Source organism: Salvia splendens, chromosome 13 (genome assembly GCF_004379255.2).
Source record: "Salvia splendens isolate huo1 chromosome 13, SspV2, whole genome shotgun sequence".
NCBI lineage: Eukaryota > Viridiplantae > Streptophyta > Magnoliopsida > Lamiales > Lamiaceae > Salvia > Salvia splendens.
The window spans coordinates 29,172,146-29,197,356 of NC_056044.1; the positions used below are offsets into that span (position 1 = coordinate 29,172,146).

The 25,211-nt window shown below is 38.7% G+C and overlaps 4 protein-coding genes and 1 pseudogene across 4 annotated transcripts; 2 read left to right on the forward strand and 3 right to left on the reverse strand.

The window, feature by feature from the left end:
- LOC121760835 overlaps nucleotides 1-8,605 on the forward strand; it is a 13,522-nt pseudogene extending 4,917 nt beyond the window's left edge.
- A 180-nt stretch (nucleotides 8,606-8,785) lies between these two features.
- Nucleotides 8,786-11,434, reverse strand: LOC121763093 (dihydropyrimidine dehydrogenase (NADP(+)), chloroplastic-like). Its single transcript, XM_042159157.1, is given in 9 exon segments — nucleotides 8,786-9,107; nucleotides 9,208-9,317; nucleotides 9,386-9,549; nucleotides 9,552-9,571; nucleotides 9,664-9,688; nucleotides 9,691-9,775; nucleotides 10,077-10,247; nucleotides 10,323-10,586; nucleotides 10,990-11,434. Coding segments are annotated over 9 exon segments (1,260 nt in total). The 5' UTR covers nucleotides 11,254-11,434; the 3' UTR covers nucleotides 8,786-8,950.
- Nucleotides 11,435-15,882: 4,448 nt separating this feature from the next.
- Nucleotides 15,883-17,745, reverse strand: LOC121760309 (glucuronoxylan 4-O-methyltransferase 1-like). Its single transcript, XM_042155979.1, has 2 exons — nucleotides 17,162-17,745; nucleotides 15,883-16,362 (listed from the first exon to the last, which is right to left on the reverse strand). The coding sequence occupies exons 1-2, from the start codon at nucleotides 17,674-17,676 to the stop codon at nucleotides 16,017-16,019; spliced, it is 861 nt and encodes a 286-aa protein (XP_042011913.1). The 5' UTR covers nucleotides 17,677-17,745; the 3' UTR covers nucleotides 15,883-16,016.
- A 3,416-nt stretch (nucleotides 17,746-21,161) lies between these two features.
- On the forward strand, nucleotides 21,162-22,381 carry LOC121761243. Its single transcript, XM_042156874.1, has 4 exons — nucleotides 21,162-21,466; nucleotides 21,557-21,639; nucleotides 21,949-22,004; nucleotides 22,100-22,381. Exons 1-4 carry the CDS (start codon nucleotides 21,295-21,297, stop codon nucleotides 22,176-22,178), a joined length of 390 nt encoding a protein of 129 aa, XP_042012808.1. The 5' UTR covers nucleotides 21,162-21,294; the 3' UTR covers nucleotides 22,179-22,381.
- Nucleotides 22,382-22,549: 168 nt separating this feature from the next.
- LOC121761323 (loganic acid O-methyltransferase-like) lies at nucleotides 22,550-24,589 on the reverse strand. Its single transcript, XM_042156974.1, has 3 exons — nucleotides 24,490-24,589; nucleotides 23,817-23,914; nucleotides 22,550-23,725 (listed from the first exon to the last, which is right to left on the reverse strand). The coding sequence occupies exons 2-3, from the start codon at nucleotides 23,883-23,885 to the stop codon at nucleotides 22,769-22,771; spliced, it is 1,026 nt and encodes a 341-aa protein (XP_042012908.1). The 5' UTR covers nucleotides 23,886-23,914; nucleotides 24,490-24,589; the 3' UTR covers nucleotides 22,550-22,768.
- Between the last annotated feature and the right edge of the window lie 622 nt (nucleotides 24,590-25,211).

The following is a 25,211-nucleotide window of genomic DNA, read 5'->3' on the forward strand; positions in this document are numbered from 1 at the left end:
AGACATGGTTAAATATAATGTAGTCAATTTAATATCTGCCTCAATTTAGTACTAAATTTTGGCCTCAGCTTAGGATCATAGGTTTTCATCTCTAGGGTATACGAAATTTTCAAGTATGACTAAATTTGAGAAAAGGCTTTCACCTTAAATAATCTTGTATAATAAAGCTGAATGATGAGCACATAAATTTCGTTGTCCGTTCTTGAAAATCGTCCAGGAAATTACATGATACAGTGTTTCCTATGTTAACATATTTGAATGAAACTTTTTTACAATAAATGGGAAGGAGCTACCTTCGAATGTATCTGTAAGTACGAATCATACGACATATTTTCACATAAAAAGTTTCCAATGTCATGCATATTATACAAAACTTGTTGTTTCTGCTATTAGGATGATGTGATACTAAGTCTGTTTCCCTTTCTTCTTGTGATTTCTATTTGTTTCTTATGATTTGAGATTGTTATTAGTATTGGACTTTAACTATCGATCTGTTTATCGTGGATATGCAGAAAGAAACATGGATGCAGACATTCGTTTTGTCGTTTCAGAGCCTTGGTGTTAATATATGGCCGCTTGAGCACGGCTCCCCTGTATGTATTCGAAACAATTGACGCAGGGGACATTTCATCGCCAGATGAGATACACGAACTCTTCTAGTTTATTTTCTGGACCCTCACCCTCATTCCCTTGCTGAAGTATTCTTTCACCGTATTGAAGGTTGATGACGATGGAGAAGGTAACGATCTTGACTTTCTTGTGAGCTGCGGGATAGAGTTTTTGAAACTCAGACTTCATTGATCCTTGCAGGTGGTCCATTTTTGTTATATTCATTGCTCTGTAGGCATGCTAAAGTGGGGTTGATTCCATCCAATAGCGGATCGAGCAAGATGTTGTCTCATGAAGAAGACGAGGTCTCTTCATCAGCATCCCAAGGCAAACCAGAAAACAAAGCTAGAAAGGCTATAGAGAAGTATAAAAGCTGTCACTATTTGCTGTTATTCCTTGCTCTGCTTCGACCTTCAATTTCTGGTTGGCCTTTGTTCGATAAAGTCATTGACATACTACTACTGATAAGACAAGAAAACTAATCTTAATCCGTGTGCAAGTGCAGTGTTATCAGCAACGTCTGGTCTTGGACGTTCATTGGCGGAAGTATCACAAGGTAAGAGTTCGATGCATACATAGGAAGAAACGAGAAATTTATAATTTTGAACTAAAAGTTTTTAGCTGTTTTCACAGTTTTCTATTCAGACAAAAGGAAGGACCATGTGGCCAATGCCTTTAAGAAATGTAAGTCGTTGCATGGTTCGATTCGAACATTAGTAGTCTCAACTTTGTAAGATATCCATCCAACATCCTGATTTTCTCCGTGTGTATCCAGATTTGCCAGCTCCTGTGGCATGTGCCATATTGGTTGGCCTTTTCATGTTGCAGCATCACGGAACGAAGAGAATTGGGAGCTTTTTTGCCCCAATCATCATCACATGGCTTCTCATCATCAGCGGGTCCGGCCTCTATAACATTATTCATTACGATGCCCAGATCCTCCGTGCTGTCTCCCCAGTGTACATGCTGAGGTTCTTGAGGAAATTTAATCTCCGACACGGGAAACTCCTAAGCAGCACTGTCTTATGCATTGCAGGTTGGATCAGTCTACTAAAACCATTCTTTTTCCATTCCACAATCACTTTGAAGTAATTATTCCTTTTGATCACGTGTTATCAGAGTCGGAGGCGATGTTTGCTGATCTAGGCCACTTTTCCAAGAAATCTATCAAGGTAGGTATAACTTGGATACATACTGGTCTCTTGTAGTTGAACAAAGAACTCTTCCACTGATGCAGATAACGTTCATCTGCTTCGTATATCCTGTCCTTTTGTTAACATATGCTGGACAAGCTGCATTCATCTCGAAGAATCTTCATGCCGATGGTGCATTTCATCTAAGTGAATCCATACCTAGAAGTAAGATTTATTTTTCCTCATATCTCCTTCTGTGATAGCTGGAGTCGGTTCTTATCTTATTATTGAAACTGTTGAAGAATATTTTCATATATTTCTCAAGTATGTAGCAAAAGAGGGGAATACACGCCTAAATAGGCTTAGAGAATATTTACATATGGTATGATTTGCTATGATTTACCCTAGCTACAAAACCGGAAAGAATCACTCCTAATTGATTTCATAATCTTTTCATAATTTCCCTTGATTTCATCCTTGATTTCTAACACTCCCCCTCAAGTTGAACAATGGGATCTCCTATGTTCAACTTGCCCAATACTTCACTGAAGCTCCTTGCATCCACAGCCTTTGTAAGAATATCTGCTAGCTGATCTTTCGAGCGTACAAATGGAAGGTCTACCACCCCTGATTCTATATTCTCCTTGATAAAGTGACGATCAACCTCAACGTGTTTCGTTCGATCGTGTTGCACAAGATTTTCAGATATACTGATTGCTGCCTTGTTGTCGCAAAAGAGTTTGCACGGATTTCTTGTCATTAAGCCGAGTTCCGTCATCAACTTCTTTAGCCATAATATTTCTGTCAGGCCACTCTTGATCCCACGAAATTCTGCTTCTGCACTCGACAAGGCTACTACCTTTTGCTTCTTACTCCGCCAAGTCACAAGATTACCTCCCACGAAGGTAAAGTACCCTGCAGTCGATTTTCTGTCATTTGGATTACCTGCCCAGTCTGCATCAGTGAACCCATGCACCTCCAAGTTTCCATGGTTCTCGAATAAGAGCCCGTGTCCCGGTGTTCCCTTCAAGTAGCGTACAATCCTCAACGCTGCTTCCCAATGGTCGGCTTGAGGCTTATGCATAAACTGACTAACAATTCCCACGGCGTACGCAATATCCGGTCTAGTGTGAGAGAGATAGATAAGTTTACCGACTAGGCGTTGATACCTTGTTTGGTGAGTGAGTTCAGCCCCTTCCGTCAATCGAAGTCCATGGTTTTGCATCATTGGTGTTTCTGCAGGCTTGCAATCGAGCATCCCTATTTCCGTCAGGAGATCCAAGACATACTTCCGTTGGCTTATGAATATTCCCTTCTTAGATCGAATTACTTCAATGCCCAGAAAATATTTCAAGAGGCCCAAATCTTTCATCTCAAATTCCGCAAAGAGGTTCTTCCTTAGCTGTCTTATTTCCTCCTCGTCATCTCCTGTAAGAATCATATCATCCACATAGATAATTAGACAGGTGATTTTCCCTCTCTTCTTCAAAAACAGAGTATGATCTGAGTTGCTTTGTTGGTATCCGTACTTCTTCATTACTTCCGTAAATCTTCCAAACCATGCCCTCGGTGACTGTTTCAAGCCATAAAGAGTTTTCTTTAGTTTGCACACTTCTCCTACTTTGAGTTCTCCTTCAAATCCCGGTGGGGCTTCCATATAGATTGGTTTCGTGAGTTCCCCGTGCAAGAAGGCATTAGTTACATCGAATTGGTGCAGTGGCCAATCCTTTGTTGCAGCAATCGAGAATAGTACACGAATAGTGTTCATCTTTGCTACGGGTGAGAAGGTTTCTGCATAATCAACTCCATAGGTTTGAGTATACCCTTTTGCCACTAACCTTGCTTTGTAGCGTTCAATAGACTCGTCTGGTCTCCTCTTGATGGTGAACACCCAGCGGCATCCCACCAATCTAGACCCTTCTGGTCTTACGCATACCTCCCATGTTTTGCTTTTCATCAGTGTATTCATTTCCACAATCATTGCTTCTCTCCAATGTTGAATCTTCATTGCCTCCTCCGCTGACCTAGGGATCTCTTCTTCCTCATATAGGGCCGTCATAAAGGCCCCTGCCATTTCTGTCAGATTCGCCTTAGCCAGATTCGCCACTGAATATCTGCTCTTCTTCGAGATCCGTTCTGGACTATATCGTTTAGGTGGGACTCCTCTTGTGCTTCGATATGGAAGTGTGTATTGTCCAGTATCTCCGTCGATCACAGCATTCTCCGTTGGTCCTCCGTCGATCACAGCATTCTCCGTTGGTCCTGTATCTTCGGTAGGTTCTGCGACAGAGTCAAGAATATTTGTACTATTGATGCTAGTTTCAGGAATTACCTCGGATATCACTAGAGGAGGATTGATAGGCAAAGGCGGTTGAGGAGGCTCTACCGTCGACAAGACAGGCTCGGCGGTAGTACTAACTGTCCCTGTTGGTTCCACGTCAGAGTCGCTTGGTAATGGCACAAACCAGTTTAGGGGTCCACTTGACCTATCAGTTCTACTGTTACTCTCCCCCTGACCACTAAAACTGGTATAGTAGTACTCACACTCCAAAAAATTACAGTTCATGGTCGTTATTATCTTCCTAGATGTCGGATCAAAGCACCTATACCCTTTTTGATTGATTCCATATCCCAAAAAAACACATTTTAAGGCGCACGCGGAAAATTTTGTTCTTTTGTGTTTGGGAACATGAACATACACAGAACATCCAAATATCTTAAGTGGTAGGGTAAGGGGTTCGGGTACGTTGGCTAGAGAAGATAACAGTTGTAACGGGGTTTTCATTTTCAAAATTTTCGTAGGAAGACGGTTCACCAAATAGACAGACGTAGCAACAGCTTCAGGTCAAAGAAATTTTGGAACTTTAGAGTCAAAAAACAAAGCCCGAGTGATTTCCATAATTATTCGGTTTTTTCTTTCGGCAACGCCATTTTGTTCGGGGGTATATGGGCACGAGGTTTGGTGAACTAACCCTTTATCCATGAAAAAATTTGACATCTCTTTATTGACGAACTCTCGCCCATTGTCAGACCTAAGGACTTTAATGGTTGTCTGAAATTGGGTTTGGATTAGTTTGTAAAAAAAGACAAATTTATGATAAACTTCAGATTTGTTTTTTAAAAAATATACCCATGTCATTCTTGAACAATCATCCACAAATAACAAGAAATATCTAAAACCATGATCACCAGTAACGGGCGCAGGGCCCCAAACATCAGCATGTACCAAAGAAAACAAACTCTCAATCCGAGTTTCAGTAGATTTAAAAGATTGTCTGTGGCTTTTCGCCAAAACACACGATTCACACGCAAAATCCTTTAGGTGGGAAAAATTAGGAAAAAGCAATTTAAAGTAACCAAGAGATGGGTGACCTAGACGTCTGTGCCACAACCAAGCGTCTCGAGTCGCAGATCCGTGAGCCAGCATTGCGGCACTGCCTTGGTGAGCCATCTCGTCAACATAGTAGAGGCCTTGACGCTCAGTGCCACGCCCAATTATCCTCCTCGTCCTGATATCCTGTAATACACAGAAATTCGGATGCATTAGCAGTGTACAATTTAATTCCTTCGTCACATGACTAATAGACATCAACTTGTGCGATAATTTAGGGACATAGAGGCAATTTGACAGTTTTAATGTTGGTGATATCTCTATCGTTCCACTCCCCTCTACCGAGGTCAATTCCCCATCGGCTGTCTGTATCTGACTTTTCATGGTACTACAAAAATTCACAAAATCCCTTTTATCATGTGTCATTGTGTCAGTCGCCCCGCAATCAAAAATCCACCGTTCATCTTTATCTCTAAATTTACGTTGCACGTTACACGCAATAGGCATATCATGCAATATTTGAAATATGTTGGGGCTGAAAACAACATTATCACATACTGGGGGGTGTATTTTTGGATTATGTAAACTATGGGGACCAGAATTAGATGTGTGGGGTGCATCATGGAATTTATTTAAAATTGGAGGATTAGGCAAGAAATGATAAAATGGGTAGGGTTTTCGAATCCCTAGCCCAGTACCTCCTTCTACCCCGCCGCTCTCTGTTTCGCCGACTCGTCCGGCGAATGCCGCCTGTCCAACCTCTTCCGCTCGCTTGCCGCCGCCGCCGCGTGGAGTGACACCATCCGCACCCCGTCCACGAGCGGCGCTCTCTGTTCCGCCTGTTTCCTCTACACCGATGGCCAGCCTGGCCTTCCCCTTTTGATTCTCGTCCCACCATTCGGGGAATCCGATCAACTTGAAGCAATTTTCTCGGGTATGTTTATTCATCCCGCAATTGGAGCACCACAACTTTGTTTTGTCTGGCTTGGTGGCTCCGCGGCGGCCGTTGGTGGCAGTGGGTGGTTGTCCGGGACGGATCGGTGGAGGCGGTGTCTGTTGGGTCTGAAATCTGGTGTTTCGGGCTCCGAAACCGAGCCCCACTCCATTTGCTCCAGTGGTTGAGTCGGGGCTTGCCGGCGGCATAATCTTTAGCCGTATGGCCTCTCGTTTCACCCAGCCGTATGCAACATCTACTGGAGGCGTTGGACTCTCTTTGAGGATGTCCCGTCTAGTTCCTTCGAATTGGGCGTTTAATCCTGCCAAAAACTTGTACAATCTCCTTTGATTGATGATGTTTCGATACTCACCAATTCCTTTATCGCAGCAGGTGATGGTCTTGGTTTGGCATCGATCAATCTCGATCCAGACCCCGTGTAGGGTCCTCCAGTAGGTCTCCAGATCCGTGTCCCCTTGGACAATCCGGCTGGCTTTGTCCTCCAGATCGTATATCATATACGAATCCGACGTACTCTGATACGTCACGGCCAAGCTATCCCAAATCGCCTTCGCACTTTGATGGTGTGCGAAATCTGCGACGATTTCGATCTCCATGTTGTCCACGATCCAGAAGAAGACCACTAAGTCGGTCTCCTCCCACTCCAGATATTCTTTGTCGGTTGGTTTTGGGGGTTCCGGCACTCCGGTGATGTGCCGCAATGCCCTTCGGCTTCCGATGGCTACTCTCATTAGCCGAGCCCATAACGCATAGTTCCTTCCATTTAGCTTGAATGCTACTGTAACATTCTTGCTTGCTTTGAGTCTGAGATCACTGGTTTTAACATCTCCTTCGTCTGCCATTTTCAGGTCTGGTCGTCCGTCGCCGCCGCCTTCTGGTCGGGACAGGTATTCGGGCGATGATGAGGTTATCTTCTGAGCCCTCGATTATTTGGCTCTGATGCCATGTTGAAGAATATTTTCATATATTTCTCAAGTATGTAGCAAAAGAGGGGAATACACGCCTAAATAGGCTTAGAGAATATTTACATATGGTATGATTTGCTATGATTTACCCTAGCTACAAAACCAGAAAGAATCACTCCTAATTGATTTCATAATCTTTTCATAATTTCCCTTGATTTCATCCTTGATTTCTAACAGAAACGATCATTTTTCAGAGAATCTTGAGCATATATTTGCTGTGTTGTCGCTGTCTGCTTCGGCTGTCGGAAGCCAAGCTACCATTACAGCCGGATTCTCCATCATACACCAGTGTCAGGCGCTCGACTGTTTCCCCAGAGTAAAAGTTGTCCACACGTAGAATAAAATCTTCGGGCAAGTCTATGTTCCCGACGCAAACTGGCTGTTTATGGTTTTGAGCATAGCATTCACCATTGGCTTGCATGATACATCAAAGCTTGCAAGAGCAACAGGTATGGCTCTTGTAGCATTTTTGCATGTTACTGACCTTTTCTTAGTCGTTGTTCTCGTCGTTTCTGATGGCAGGATTGTCTGTTACTACGTGCTTGTTGGTAACGAGTTGCTTGATGTCGCTCGTGATTGCTCTGTACTGGGAGAAGCATTTGTTTGCATCAGTATCTTTTCTGCTCTTCTTTGGCTCCGTTGAGGCGATATATCTTACGTCAACATTGACGAGTTTCTTTCATGGCGCGTGGTGCTTGTTCATCCTATTCGTATTCTTTATGTCGAACATGGCCGCCTGGCACTACGGCACTCTCAAGAAGTATGAATCCGATGTAGAGAACAAGGTATAGATCGAGTGGCTAACAGATTATAGTCCTAGCCTCGGTGTTTCCAGGGTGCCAGGTATTGGCTTCGTCTACTCCGATGTCGACACGGGAATCCCTGCCTTCTTCACTCATATCATCTCAAATATTGCTGCATTTCATCAAGTTGTGGTGTTTGTGACCTTCAAGGCTTCTCCCGTGCCGTACGTCCACGAGAGCAGGCGGTATCTCATAGGCGGAGTCGGCCCGAAAGAGTACAAAATGTACCGCTGCATAGTGCGATACGGATACCACGACAACGTCAGGGACACGGATGACTTCGAGGACGATATAATCCACTCGATCGGAGAGTTCATCATGAGGGAGGAATACGACCACGAATAATTAAATTCGCCCGAAGGTAGGATGATCGTTCTAGGTACCCCGTCAAACGACGGGAATGGTCTGATCACCATCGCAGATATGAGCTCGAGTGAATGCTCTTCGACCGTGGGAGTAGGCAAGTCTCGACGTGGTCTTCTGGATGCTCCATCAAGCAGTGGGAGCAGGAAGCGGGTTCGATTCATGCTTCCCCCGGAGAGCCCTAAAATTCGAATGTCGGTTTCGCAGGAGCTAGGGCAGTCCCATTTGATGGCGAGGCAGGGCTCAAATTTGTTCAAGAGGGGCTGCTGGCAATGACTTATGTTTTTCTTAATAAGAACTGTAGGGAGCCTCCAGTTGCACTCAATATTCCTAATGCTGCTCTTTTGGAAGTCGGAACAGTTTATAAAATACATGATACTTTTGTAATCTTGTTTTCTCGAAATCCGCATGAGCCAGGGCCGACCGACTCCACCGCCAGTCCATGACGGTCGAAACCTCCATTTTGTGAAGCTGTCGCGGGCCTCACGGTGCGGCAGTTTTGCCCTAATCCTTCGGGATTGGGGTTCACTTACCGCCTCTGACTTCTGACGCCGTTGGCGACATTCTTTACTATATAAAGTACAAGTAGGATTTCGAATGTCTTCATCTTTATGTAACAATTCAAATGTTTGAAAACACCAAATCCAATTTCAAATGTCCCATTTGCTTGATGTATAGTAGTGTACAAGACAAAACAAAACAAGGAGATTAAAAAACAACTTGAGCTCTCCATTGTTGAATTTTGTGTTGGTACAGATTTGAACAGAAAGATCACATTTGAACAAGAGTCATCAGTTTGATACCATACTCTCCGATTCTTTCACGAACCCATCGCCCGTCCAGTCTCTATCAGATTGCAACCCCTTCTTGGTGGCCTTCCTTTCGCGAATCGCCTCTTGCTGCCTTGCCACCAGATCCATGTGGGTCGTGAAATAGTCGAGAGAAGCTCTGATTGTACGCATAAAAGAGTGAAAGAGAAGAACATCGTCACAACAAATACCAAGGCTCCTGCATATTATGAAGCTGTTGAGAAAGTTTGAGTTCATACCCCCTGAAATCTTCAATGGACGAAAAGTTGTGCTTTTTCATGAATTCCTGCAGCTCAGAACAAAGCGTCTTCACGAGACCATATCCATGCATCATTACGCCCGTGCAGACCTAGAAAAAAAATCATAAATCGTTTTAGCTACTGATCTGCTTTTTCCCTTTATTCTGTAGTGACAAACCTGAACTGTATTGGCTCCAAGAAGTATGAATTCGGCTGCATCATTCCCCGTTTCAACTCCTCCAATAGCAGAAAGCGAGAGATCTTTATCAGCAAATTCCTTCTTCATCATCTGTGCAATACTCATCACTTTTGCAAGTGCAATAGGATGGACTGCCTTTGCGAATAGCCTCCGGGAGTTGAGTATCTAAAGTTCACATACAATGCGATAATTGAGAAGACGTGGGGAGAGTTTACATCGAGAAAAGGTTGTAACGTGTAAAAAAGTGTAACTTTTACCCCTCTACACAAGGCTCGGGGCGCAAGTGTCGAGATTAATTCCCATGACGCTCATGATTGTGTTGATCGCAGCAACCCCTTCGCATCCAGTTTGCAGAGACACTCTAGCTGGCTGTACAAAGAAAGAAGATTGCAGCAAAAGCGAAGGAAAGTTAACATCACATTACATTACATTATCTAGTTAAGCATAATCTTCCAATGTCAGGAATATGATTCAAGAAATCGCGACACAGATAACCCAGCAATTATATATGCAGATTTAGTTAACAATCACAATGCTGATATTAGAGCTCATGTATGCAGATCACCTCACAAAATGCTAAAAATTCTAGTCTACTTTCAACAAACCAGCAGAGATCGTTTTCTAAGAAGTACAAAACTGGCCATAATTTGCAGTAGCGAAAACACAAAACCTGCGTGATGTCTGTGACGTTTGGAGTCATCTTTGCCCAAACAGGGACAGTTGCTTTCGCATTAATCCATCCACAAACTTCTTCCAAAAGCACGCAATCTTGACCAACAGCAGCACCCATTTTACGCTCTGGCATTCCATGAGGACACGAAAAGTTGATTTCAAAAGCATCCTGCAAAAAGAAACATCACGTTTGAGACCATCAACTTGCTAACAAGATCAAATTGAGAGATGAGCAGTGGCTTACAATTCCAGTTTGCTCAACTCGGTCAATGAGCTCCTCCCACGCAGCTTTGTTGTATTCTTCCATGATCGAAGCAATGAGTATCCTGTCCGGATACTCTTCCTTCAACTGCTTGAATTCCTTCAACATAGTCTCTAGAGGCCGGTCGCTTATCAGCTCAATATTTTGCCACCCTATGATTTGCCCTTTAGGAGATCCATTCGCTCCAGCCCGTAGTCTAGCATACCGAGGGGTTACATTCACAACTTTCGAAGAATCCAGTGACACCTACACACACATGTCCATGATCAAGCCTTTTTTTCCATCTTCACCAATTCATGATCATACCAGAAACACACATTGTACACACAATATTGGTGCAAATCTAATGATTGACGCAGCAGCCGTAGTACTTTTAGAAAACAAAATCTAGATGACCTACTTTCAATCAATTCCAGCTACCATCCATAATTGTACACAAAAAATCGAGAAATTACACTGACCACTACGAAATATTCCAGATTCAGCTATTTCAACTTGTTATCCCAATCTAATGGAGTATTATCACTTCTCAATAAAATCACTCACACAGCTAACAAAATCAGCAAAAAAAATCAATGAATTGTCACATCACACTTGAAATCGAAAAGCAAAATTTAGCAATTAGGAAAACAGAGCTAAAAAACGGTACCGTTTTGGCGATAACAGCGCCCCAGCCTTCGTTGAAGGCGCGCTTCATGACGGTGTAGTTGGTTCCGGGCGGACCCGACCCGATGACGAAGGGATTCGGCATTTTCAGCCCGTTTACCGTCACGCTGAGATCAGGCTCCGCAGCAGCCTCGCTCTGCGCGGATACTCTGAACCCGACCCGGTTCGGAGCGAGCACGGCCCTGCGAGTGACCGGAAAGTCAGCCGCCGGAGTGCTGACGTGAGCAGAAAATCTGAGAGAATCCATTTTTGTTTAGGTTGGAACAGTGAAGTTGGAGAGATGGCGATCAAGATGAATATCCTGGAATCGGAGTTGAGATTATAGAAAGCTAATTGTTTTGGACTGTATTGAAAAGAATAATCTTAAGAGATGAATTTGTGAGAATTTTGATGTGAAGATTACGTGTTGATAATGATTTTGTGATAATGTCAACAGCGAAGCAACTCACATCATGCTTCTGTTATCGATTTTTTTATGTATATATATTTACGTAAAATCTTAAATAAAAGATTACCGGAGACGAGGAGGCGCACGTTAATCGATACAGTGTTTATCCATGACGAGGCGCACGTTAGTAAAAAAATCTACTGTATTTTGCTATTTTCTTTTATCTTTTCCTTCTTTTTTTGCTTTTTTTGTACTCTTGCACTATACAGAAAATATTTGGTGATCTTCGGTTATACTTACTGAATTTATTGGTAGTATAATTGTATTCTATTTATGATTAGATGGAAGTTCGGTTTCCAAATCTTTAATTCAATATAATAATTATTATATTAGCTGTAATAAATGTGTACGTAATAATGACATGCTTTTAGGCCAAGAAAAGTGAGAAAATTTTATGCATCAAACCAGCAAGACAATTCCCAAGTGAAAAAGAGCAAACAGACAAATAGAGGATCAAATGCCAAAATATATATGGATTAGCGCAGAATTTTAGAATTGCTACGCATGACGTGTTCATTTCCAAACAAAACGCTTATGGAAGGTGAAGTGATGTGATGAGATTTCTCATTTTTCCCCCACATCATCAAAGTTTGCAATATTGAATGGATTTGGATACCCGCTAATATTATATTTATAATTATAATATTAAAATATTTATATTTTTTTAACATTAAAAATGAAAGGTTTTCCTTTTTTGGATTATACCATTAAAAACAAAACATTTCATAAAATAGAAATAACATTATTTCTCATTTTTTATCTTTCTTACTTTACTCTTTTTTCTTTAAGTAATGCTAAATGGCTACATGATGACCAGCCACACAAGGTTAATTTAGTCATTTTAGAGGTATCATAAAATTAAAATTACTTAAATATCCTTCCCTCATTTTCAGTCTTTGTTTCCCTCCATCGTGATAAAGAATTCAGCCTATTTCAAAATTTTAAATTAAAGAAGCATTAATTACTACTCCACTTAATAGCAGATTTAATTACTGCAGCAGTGCTTAATAGCAAATTGGAAATTGAAGACAATATTTTGCGTCACAGTTACCGACTTTATCTCCCTCTCTTCTAACTTGTTCTTTTCTACCTATATCATCTCTTGAACATGTTAGTGATGGTACGACAAATGCCATGTTAGTAAGATTTTCTTTCTTAGGAGTATTATAAAATTAAATTAGTACATTACAAAATTTATTTATTAATTTAAAATATATAATGATTCATGACAGCATGAATCGTAGTTATAACTTTTTTAAAGGAATTTTTTATAAATATCTGAATTAAAGAAAATCATCCTAATGGAAATGATAATTGAACAATTAAGGTGAATTTTAGATTCAAATGAACAATTCAATAGTGATTAGTATATAACTTTAATCTAAAATTCATATCTAATAGTGAATTGAAACTAAACACTATTGAATTGTTCGATTTGATCTAAGATTTAATTGAATTGAGTAGTATCAATAAAAAAACTCAAGTGTGTCAAATTTATCTATGTGCCTTTTATATTCTATTTTTTAGATGCAATTGAGCAATTAAGGTGAATTTTAGATTCAAATAAACATTTCAAGTGAATCTAAGTACTGTTGAATTGTATAATTGATTATAAGTTCAAATAAATGTTTAGTTACATCGTCTAATCTAGTAACTCTAAGCACTGTTGAATTGTCCAATTGATCCTATGTTTAGTTAACTATAAGTTCAATTGAATTGTTTAGTTACATTTTACAATCGAGTGAATCTAAGGACTATTGAGTTGCTCAATTGATTTTATATTCAATTAACTATAAGTTCAATTGAATTATTTAGGTACATCTTATAATTGAGTGAATCTAAGAATTACTGAATTTCTCAATTAATTCTATGTTTGATTAATTATAAGCTTATTTGAATTATTTAATTACATCTTGTATTTATGTGAATCTAAGCACTACTAATTTGTCAATTAAATCTATGTTCGATTAATTCTAAGCTTAATTGAATTGTGTAGTTACATCTTGTATTTATGTGAATCTAAGCACTACTGAATTTGTCAATTAAATATATGTTTGATTAATTCTAAGCTTAATTGAATTGTGTAGTTACATCTTGTATTTATGTGAAAATTTCTCAATTAATTCTATGTTAGATTAATTCAAGCTTAATTGAATTGTGTAGTTACATCTTGTGTTTATGTGAATCTAAATACTCTTGAATTGTTCAATTGTTTCTAAGTTCATTTGAATATTATTTGCATCTTATATGTAATTGAATTAAGCACTATTGTATTTTGTTCAATAAAATATAGTTTTAATTAAATATCAAATTAATTTATATTCGATTGAGTAATTTGATTCTTTAATTTTTACTATTCATGTGTTTGTTTGATTATATGATGATTATAATTTTATTTAATTAAAATTTAATTATTATCGTCATTGTATTATCCATACTAAAGTAATCAAAATGTGCTAGCTGTCAATAATATATTCCTCGTTGCAAGTTTTTTTTTCCTGCTCAAAATCAGTGTTAAAATACGTGGCTTGAGAATTGCAACTTGCCTCAAACAACATGTTTCAATTTGAAATTTTAATGGACATGTTAGAGCGGGTTTAAAATACTTGTGTTTATTGAATTTGTATACTATTAGTTTATGATGATTTTATCATGGAATTTGAAATTTTAATGGACACGTTTAGCCTATGTATCGCTTAGAGAATTACTCATATATAATATGCTCTGTTGCAGCCATGAGTCCGTGAGAGATGATCAGATCATCCGACAGTAGCAGTAGTATTAAGTTGAGCAAAAATCAAGAAAGAGCAATAGTGATAAGTTGAGCAACAAATAATGAACTCATTTGACATTTCGTCAAATATATACTGTGCTCACATCAATATACATATTCTTCTTTATCTTACAATGAATCTAACCAAAAGATTTACAGAAAACCAAAAACAACATTAACAAAGTTTATAGATAATCAAAAATAACTTTATTGAAAACATTTAAGAAATCCATCCAAATTTTACAGAAAACCAAAAACATCAAAACGAGAGTCCTTTTCATCGCCGATGCATCAATCGTGCCCCTGTGCCCGGATACTCAACGCGGCCAGCTTCTTATCCTCCTGCTCGACAACTTCTCCAGCTCCAGTTTAAGTTAAAAAATCAACACTTATTTCCTAGGCTTGACATGAAGCTAAACTCATAAGTCATAAGAGAGAAGTTTAGGCGTTGTAAATTAGGGATTTTGTGAGCAAATCGAAAATGGGTGAGACCAAAGAGAAACTAAAAATGGCTCCATTTTGTGTAAATGATGGCGGGAGAATAATATTAAGCGGGAGAAGAAAATAGAGGCTGCCAATTTTTCTTCCTAGTGTGAAAAGGAGGACATAAATATAAAGTCAAGTAATATTAAACCGGAAATTTTAAATAAACCGGTTTTTTAGCTATTAAACCAGTTTATGGCTGGCCATAATGTGGTCGCGTAGCATTTTCCTTTTTCTTTAACTTACAAAATAATACTACATAAAATTCCGTGCCAAAAAATAAACGTTTCATACTTATTGGGACGGGTGGAGTATTATTTTATACTCCGTACAAATAATATACAGCAGGGGATCTAAACCCTTATTGAATATACTAATATGGTTGATAATTTTTTATACGAAACGGATCCGCACGAAATAAAATGACCCAATAAGAACATGATGATTACGAGCTAGATTCAGGTTATCTGATAAGAAATAAAATTATGGGGTATTATTCATATTAATTAAAAATATTACTCCCTTTGTCTACCAAAAATAGCCTCATTTATGGATGACACGGATTTTAATGAGAAATTCGTAAAGTAAGATGGATAAACTTTCCTTTTTTAGAAATGAGACTATTTTATGTAACCATCTCAAATAACAAAATGAGACTTTTTCGTGGATGGTGGGAGTATATTTTAATTTTATTATTTATATTTAAATCATAATAAAGTTTTAATTATGTTATAACAAGTTTTAATCATGTAATATATTTATGTGGTATTTATTGTGTCGTGTTAAGCTAATTTGTATAGTGACTTACTAACATTAACGGTAAGGCTAAGGCTGACAATTTTCAAATGACATGATAATCCGCTCAAGTCTGAGCCAGCAACGAGCCGCGTTGTTGTTCCCCTTATACTCCATTCGATCCGAATTACGAGTGTTAATACCCAAATTACAGTTTAGAAGTTGTGAAGTCTAATCCAACTTCGATCCACATAACAGCGAGTTGTAAATGTTGTGAGTTGAAACTGTGAGCCCCAAACAGCGAATACATGCATTAATGTCGCAAATTAATAAAAAAATAACAAAAATAAATTAATGAAAACGACGTCATATCAAATTTACCTAAACGATAACCTTTTGAAGAACGTCGAAAAATCCGGTTTCCAAATTAAATGAACTAAAATTTATACGCAAATCAACCAACGTTATGCGTATCTTATGCTTTATTCATCTCCCATTATATATAAAAATTTATCAACAAATTCAATTCTTTCTACATAGAGCCAAAAAAGAAGAAGAAAAAATGATAAAATCAAGCGGCTGTTGGAACTAAAGGGCAAAACGGTGTATTGGGATCATCCCTGTGGGTGGGTATAAGAAAATGCCTCAACCTCCCCTGTTGTTTTCTCATGTAGCCCTCACAAAGAAACTCCCGCGAAAATTGATCCTCCACCTCCCTATTCACATCATGCACAAACACATGCGTCTCGGCTCCACCGCGGCGGTTCCTAGCCATCATCCCGGCCGTGTAGATGGCCGACATCCTCCCCGGCGCCTCATCGTAGTACCCTGTGGGCGCGTCGACCATGATCACGTCCCACTCCACGCTATACACAATGCTGGGCAACCCCTTGAGCGCCAACTGGCACATCGAGTACCTGGAAAGACATGGACCGGATTAAGATATGTGGCTTTAATTAATTATACTTGAACTTTAAATAATTCATCGATTACCTGAAAAATATATGGACTGAAACTCAATTGAGATACATGGCTTTAAATAATTATAATTGGACTTTAATTCATTAACATAAACAAAAGGATGCAAGTTCATAACCCAAAACCTATGATGATCTTAATAAAAGGATGCAAGCTCATAGCCCAAAGCCTATAATGTTGTTACTATTATTAATACTCAGTCCCTTCGTCCTCAATTATGTGTCTCAGTTTTCATTTTTACTATTTTTGGTATAGACCTCACATTCCACTAACTCATTTTCACTCACATTTTATTATAAAATTAATATATAAAAGTAGGACCAGCATTCCATTTACTTTTTTCAACACACTTTCTACTACATTTTTTTAAAACATGTAACGAGTAAAAGTAGGATACATGTTGGGAGACGGAGGGAGTACTCTAATATAGAGAAATAGTTTAATTAAATAAGACAGTTTAGAACTTCATGATTATTGTTTTGTCAAGCAAAATATTATGTTGAATAAGAGATTTAATTGAATTGTGTACCGGGAATTGTTTCTGCACATCGGAAAGTATTGAATTCACATGCATGACTCATCAACCACAGAAAACAAGCTTATTAATTGGTAAGTTATCTAAATCTTGTGTTTAAATGCTCAAGATACAATATCGGTTATTAATCTAGATCTTTTTTATGTCTGTAATTTCCGCTGCATATCATTAGAAGACGACAAGAATGTCTGTATAAGTAGTACCTCGGATCAGCGACGGCCGTGCACTCGGGCCCCCTCCCCGCCTCCATCAGCCCGCGCGCCTCGCTCACCCTGCTCCCGTACGCCACGTGGTACGACTCCAGCATGGGGAATCTCCGCTGGATCTGCTCGATCCACGCGGCGTCCTCCTCCAGGAACACGGTCCGTCCCCCGTGGTTGAGCGAGTGCCACATGAGGCTGTCGTGGCCGAGGCCGAACACGAGGAAGTTGCACGGCGACGCCCGGTCGAGGACCCTCGCCGTCACCGAGATCTCCTTGAGCGTCTGCTGCGGGGTGATGCTCGACGTCGTGTAGTGGACCAGCGCCTCGGCCACCGACGTCGGGAGTTTCCCCGGCGAGCAGCCCACGCCGCCTTTCCTCGACAGGAAACCGGCCGGAGATGAGGAAGAGGATGATGATGGTAGGGTTGATTTGAGAATGAAGAGGAGGAGAGATGATGTGGTGACTATGATGAGGAGAAGCTTCAGATTTAGAGGGCTCTGCGCTCTTACCCTCATTTTAGAAGGAAACAAAATTTGAGCAAGGCTAATAATTAAACCTACAAAATGTGTGTGTAGATATATGATTGTGGTGAAAAAAGCAGCACAACAACTGGAAATATTTTGTATGAAGCAATGTGGTTTGCTGGTGGATCAGATGTAAGAAAGCCACCCTTCAGTAGGTGATGCGTTACATGAATCACAACTGAAATTAGTTTAAAAGAAGATTGAGCAAATGTAATGCTATGATTTTTTTTTTTATATTAAAATGAGAAGTGATTTTAGACATGGAGTTAAGTCAATACCAAGCAATTTGTTTTGGCTTTCTTGAAAAAAACGAATTTTCTTCTCCAACCTTTCATATGTGAAAAGTTATACTCGCTCTGTCCCTGAAAAGTATGAACTATTTCCTTTTTAGTCTGTCTCTGAAAAGTATGAACTTTATAATTTTGAAAACTCATTTCTCTCTAATGAGGTGTGACTTATTCTCCACTAACAATACTTTAAACACTTTTTCTTTCTATCTCTCTTATTTTTTCAATTATGTATTAAAACTCGTATCAAATTAAATGTTCATACTCTTTGGGGATGGAGGGAGTATAATAGCATCGTGTTTGAAATTAGTATCTCTATTCTCATAGCATCTACTCCTAAGTTTGATATACAATTTAGAGTAAATGCAAAATAAATAACTGAGAGATGATTAGAGTCTGGTCAGTCCCACATTTTTTAAAACCTGAACGATAAATCACAAAAGATGTAATTTTCTCAATTATCTCATCCTTCCATTTTCTGTCATATTGTGTGTTGATGTGATAGCCACTTTAAAACATGTTGTTTCAAACAGGTTATCACATCATCGCGTGATCTTCGGAAAAATGAAGGATGGAAATAATTGCAAAATTTTCATCTTTCATGATTTACCTTTCAGATTAATTTGAAAAGTGTGGGGCGGACCAAAATTTGACCATTTTCTCATAATCTCAAAATTTAATCTTAAACGAATTATCATATGATAATTAGTCATGAAAATCGAACTGACACTCACGAAGATTGTTGGTATTTGAACCGAAAGTGGAGATATATATATGCGTAGCGTTCGAAGAAGGAATTGGGTACCCAATTCTACGCAGAATATATCTATTTATCTAACTTGAATTTATTCCACCGGCGGAATTTGATTCATAGGTATTAGGAAGTAAAAGGCTATCTATCTAACTTGGAAAATAGATTGCTTAGAGAAATATGCAAAATATATGAACTTTACGATAAAGATGTAGGCTATAGTATTATAAATGCTATCTTTGATTATTGCACTTTATAAAAGGTGATGTAACGTGTGTGATTATTCACTCTATTTCACTTTTAATGACTAATTCTATGTTCCATATGGTGTACTTTTCTTAAGTAGCACACGTATGAATTTTGTCCAATTTTAGTTATTTTATAATTTAGCTGGGATTTAAAATGAAGAGTAGTAGCTTTTTTTTGTTGGTAAATAAATTGAAAATTCAAAGGCAGCGTTTGAGTAGACTCGAACCCAACATATCAATCACATCGGAGGTGCTCAATCGAGTTTTAAAATTCTTGAGTATTTTTAACAGTAATAATAATAATAATGATAATTTTACTTTTTATCATATAACAACCTTAATGAGATTTTAGGGCATAATTATGTGTGAATAATTAAGCCTGTAAACAGAATATTACTGGTGAGAAAACGACGACAACAATATTAATAATGACGCTGACATTGCATGATTATATTAATGGCGAGGACATTTTTCAGTACAATATCATAAACATGTTTATTGGTATTATTGCATGTTTGTTGACATTTTTTCGGGAAAACTAACCAAATAATTTGTGATATAATTTAATAATTCTCCATTTATTCTTTTGATAATTAAGATAATTCTTTACACTGCAACAAAATGTCTAACAGTAACACATTTTTAGTGACGCAATGAGAAATGCCACAATTTGCTACACCCCCACATATGCATCTACAATAATTTGTAACACATAAAAAAGAAAGTAAAATTGTTACACTAAAATATGTAACAAATTTTAGTGTAACAATTTTAGTAATAAATTTTAACTATATGACAGATCAGGGCCGTCCCGACAAAATCAGAGGCCCTGTGCAAAAATCTAAAATGAGGCCTACCACTATAGAAAAAAAGACAATGCATTTTAAAGCTATATGATAATTAAAGAAAAAAAGACAATGCATTTTAAAGAAATATACTATAGAAAAAAAGACAAATTGATGCGTTTGCGCTGCTCCCAATCGCAATGGCCGACGATGGCAGACGCTGCAGAAGCGATCAACGATGGCTCTGGTGAGCTGGTCCCTGTTGCGGCGTTTGTCGATGAGGAACACCGAACACGAACAGGCGGCTCCCAGGTCTACGATCGGGAAAAGAAACCGATCAGAATTGGAGTCACAGTGCTAGAAAAAGGCCTGAGCGTTGCTATACAAGAGAAATAGCTTTGTTGAGCTGAAAAAATAAGAATACATGTATATGGGCTGAAATATTTCAGAGGCCCCTGAAAATTGGGGGCCCTGTGCGGTCGCACAGGCCGCACGGGCCAAGGGACGGGCCTGTGACAGATTAATATTGTCCATCTTGAAAATTTGAAGTCTTCTTAAAATTTGTGCAGAATCTTATCCTCTAAACAACTTTAGTATGTGACGTGCTAGTTGTCTTGGTACATGACACTTGATAATTTGGCATGCACTGTCTCTCATAGAAATATTTAATCTCTCCTAATTACATAATCATCACTAGGTTAAGACTTCAAGCTAGTACAAGAAGATACAAGGTGTCACAATCGTCAAATAAAAATATCTTGTTCAGTTTAGCTCAATACTGGATTTAGGGTGTCGGAGGGGAATATTATGACAGTCCCTCCGTTTGTAGATATAACATCAGACAAATAGCAATTTACGTATACAAAAGAATATAGCAAAATGCATAATACTCCATATAGTTTGGATTTTGTAATATTCATTTCATAAAATAAAATAAAGATGTATTGGGATTCTAAAAAATATGTAAAGCAAGAGATCCTCTCTTACATTTTTGGACCTCAAACAAATTTCAAATCTAAAGAATTTTCAGTAGAAACTAGACAATGATTTTTTAAATTTGTAGTATTTTTTAAATTTCATCTATGAACGGTCCAATCAAAGCCTCCCCTCACCTTGAAGCCCAAAGTTGAATTTGGTAGGCCCCAATGTTGTTCCTAGCAATTTTCGGCCCAAAACAATATTTGATAGCGCAATTTAAATGAATTTAGCTTCAATTTAAACGTCTTAAAATTTATAACCTGAAATAACACGAATCAAAAGGTCTAATTTACACGAAATCCCAAGATTTTTCTTTTTATATTATATTTTGGCTGATAAAATCACAAACTTTGTGAAGCTTATCCAATTATTCATTTCACATTTCCCATTTCCCATTTGTATTTTAATAGGTCGAAAAAGATAAATAAGACAAACTCGAGTGGTCAAATTAATATTTACATCTCACTTCCGTACTTAACCGATTCAACGCACAGAAAAAGCATCGAAGATCGTCGAGAAGTTTGGCTAATACAACACGACGGATTGAATACCAGAGAAGAATGGCATTGCAGTGGATGATTATGGCGTACCTGGTGGCAGCGGAAGCCGCGCTGGCCGTTGTCCTAACTTTGCCCTCGCCCAAAGCCATACGATCTCGGATTGTGGCGGCCGTCTCGCTAATTCTCAAGCCAGCACTGTTTATCGTACCATTTGCCGGATTCCAGCTTCTCGGTATGCTACTCTTCCCCTTCACCCCGATTGATTGTCGATTTTCGTGATCGAATTCAATTGAGTGTTTATTTTCATTGCAATTTTTGTTAGATATATACTGGAAGAATGAGCATCGGTTGATGTGCACGGGAGAGGTCTGCACCGCCGAGGAGAGGAATCGCTATGAGAAATCGGTATATTGTTTTTGTCGCTGAATTTTTTTGATTGTGCGCTGGATAATCAGTGTTTTTATCAGGAAATTACGGAATTAGTAATTTATTTATGTGAGATTAAGCCGTTGTTATTTGATAATATCTCTCACTTTCCGTCTTCGAATGAATCTATGCTCATTCTGGAAATTACATTTTGAATACGCTTATTGATGTTCATGTATGTTGATGTCTATAGACTATAGTCCTCTGTTGAATCAGGAATTAATTTAAATATGGATGTGGCCAAAAACTCAAGCGTGTTACTGTGTGTTTGTCAATGACTGATTACAGATGTACAAGTCTCAGAGGAATGGAGTGCTGTGCGTTGCGGCCTGCCTCCTTTACTGGTAAACTCCCAACTTCATGGCTCTGAGTTTGTCCGCTTGAGTCTTGCATAGTATTATTGTTACATTTACATCTTGCCTTTGAATTTTTGGTGCAGGTGCATCTTCCGCATTTGCTGTTATAATAAACAGATTGAACACTTTGAGGGAGTCGAGAAGAGGAACAAGGATCACTAGTACATATCTCTCTCCATCCATTTTGGTTTTCTTAAATGCCAGTAGATACGAGGCTACAAATGTCTCTATGCTAGTTTTTCATATATTTGCGCCTGTTGTTTTAGTTCTGTAGTTTGTCCGTCTCGTGGATTCTGCAAATAAATATACTACTATTTGTTAAAGCTATGCTAATTTAGACGTTCAGTTTTGTCTTGCTCGAGTCATATAGCTTCCATCTCTCTCTCTCTAATGAATTGTTAAATTATGCTTATTTAGACGTACAGTTTGTTTTGCTTGTGTCGTATAGGTTCCATCTTACTCTGCTATGGAAGTAGAAACTGTAGAATAGACATCAGATACTGCAATACATTTTTCTAGTAGATGAGGAAAACTGCACCGAATAGAATTATGAGTTTCTTATTCCCCCAATTTGTAAATGAACTCAACACACATTAGGTAAATGAACTAGCTTCACCTTATCAGAATATTGAAGCCACAAAATAACATCTCAAACCAACTGGGAATGGATAATACAACAGCTGAATCCTTATTAATAGTTAAGAAGATGAAGTGATGAACCAAAAGTTGATTCAATAAGAACAGAGAATACCCTATTTGCGTTTGAGCACAAGAAGCAGTTGAGTAGACTTACTATACCCAGATTCGATAAAGTGTGACATTTCTTGAGCTTTGTCTGAAATCTTGGCGAACATTTTGTCAACAACAGAATCTCCAAAATGAGCTGAGAAGACCCCCTCCATTCCAGCTCTCATGTGCATTATCAGTTTAGCTACATCAATGGGTCCATCAACCTTGGACCTTGGATCTGTCAGCTCCATTTTCTCAATGCTAAAACACCCATTGTTTTCTATCACCCTCTTCATCTCCCCCATCGCAGGAGCATAGATTGGCAAGTTGAACTTGTCTATTTTATCTTTATCCACAACTCCTTCATTAGCTAACTCCATTAGGCTATATCCAAGATAATTGAACATAACACCAACAGGGTGGTCGGATTGGGAGATTCCGTCAGGGGTTCCCGGTACGACCAGAACCAATACTCCTCCTTTCACAATCTCCTCAGCTCTCGCGCTCATGAAACATGACAAATCCTTTTCGTATTGATCCGAGTAGGCCTTGACCACATCTGTGCCCGCACCGGAGTAGTGGATTCTGCCCTCGTTATGCACCCCTTGAGGCTGCTTGGAGAGCCACTGGAGAGCGTATGAAGAATGCGCCACGGTGATGGAGCTGCGAGGGAAGAGGCGGCCGTGGAACGACCCCGGCACTGCAGCAGCGTGGTACTGCCTCTCCGGTGGGAGGGAGGAGAAGAGGGTGTTGAAATCGTTTCCGAGGTGGTCATTGAAGAATACTTGGAATTCTAGTAGTGTTTCGGATGGCCATTTCTTCTGCACTGCTTCTATCAGATTTTGAACGGTGAAGAACGTGTTTGGCCCAACCGAACACCCTAAATCTGCTATCGCCACTTTGGTCGACCTTGGCTCTGCGTTTAGGCTCCCGATCACTGCCTCTTTTATCTTGTCCTTCACTGCATCCGACGCTAGTTTCTGCGCCGGAATTGTAATGAGATCAGAGGAATTCTAAGTTAGTAATTAAGTACAAAATGATGTGAAAATCTGTGGTGATATAACTATTTACCTGGTAATTGGAGTTTTTGGTGTAGCTGTATTCAGAATCACCACCTTTCATTGGAAAAGTTTCCCCCATTTCTGCACTTTTCTCTACTTTGACAAGATCTAAAATGTAAGATTATGATATAGTAAAGAAGTAGTTATTGTGTGAAGGAACCAAAAGTCAGACTTGTCTGCTTAACATATCTTCCAACTTTGAATGGTCAAGTTCATTTTATCATCTTCCCATAATAGATAATTGAACAGATCTCAAGGCTGCAGCATAATTATTTAGAAAATACTTAAGACGTATGCCATGACAATATAAAGTACACCAATCACTGCAGCATTATTATTTTAAAAATATGCATTGTTTTATTGATTTTTTTATTTTAGTTTGTCTAGTAACTCATATAGTAGAGCTTCAATCAGCAGCATATCTACTAATATAATTTCCATGGACGGGAAGGCCTTGCAACAAAATGTGGCCTTGTTCATGACCATGTGTTACCGAACACCCCACGACCTCTTGGTCACTCTCTCCGTGTATATATCCCGAGTTTCACAAGTGATCTTTACGATTTTTTCTAGTGATGCCTCGCCTTCTTGGAACTCCCTTTGCGTCAAAAGCTTGAAGAGTAGCCACCAATCACCATATATTCTATTCTTACAACATATATATCTCCATTTTAAAAGCTTACCTGATAATATGAAGATATAATTATATTTGCGTCTGTTGTTTTTCTGACTTGTGGATTCTGCAAATAAATGTAGTTAAATTATGCTCAATTAGAGGCACAGTTTGCTATCCCAAAACTGCTTCTTCTATCATTTCCTTCACTGCTTCCGACACTAGTTTCTGCGCTGGAATTGTAATGAGACCAGAGATTCGATATTACTAATTTAGTGCAAATTTATATCATGATATATAAGGTACCTGGTACTTGGGAGTTTTTGTTATAACTGTATTCACAATCACCACCATTCATTGGAAATGTTTCCCCCATTTCTGCACTTGTCTCTAATATCATACATTATTCTCTGTACTTTAATACATTATGTATTTTTTTTTAATCTTCGTGGTAAAAAGAAATGTCTCTATTATCTAGGAGGGACAACATAGTGTAGTTATTTTGAAATAAGACATGTACCATGATGCTATTATCACTGCAGCATTATTATTTTAAAAATATGCCATGACAAATATTAAGAAAAAGAAATTCCAACACTTCCATATACTTTTTAATTGAGAGATACTCAACTTACCCCAGTTTTAAGAATGTGACTTGGGCATTTGTTTTATCTGTCATTTGTCATAAACAACACGTAAAAATGAGAGTATAACAAATACTCCACTAGAAGACAACCTAGCATTTGAATTTCAAGAGCCCGAGCATTCATGAAATTTCATTTTTTGAACATA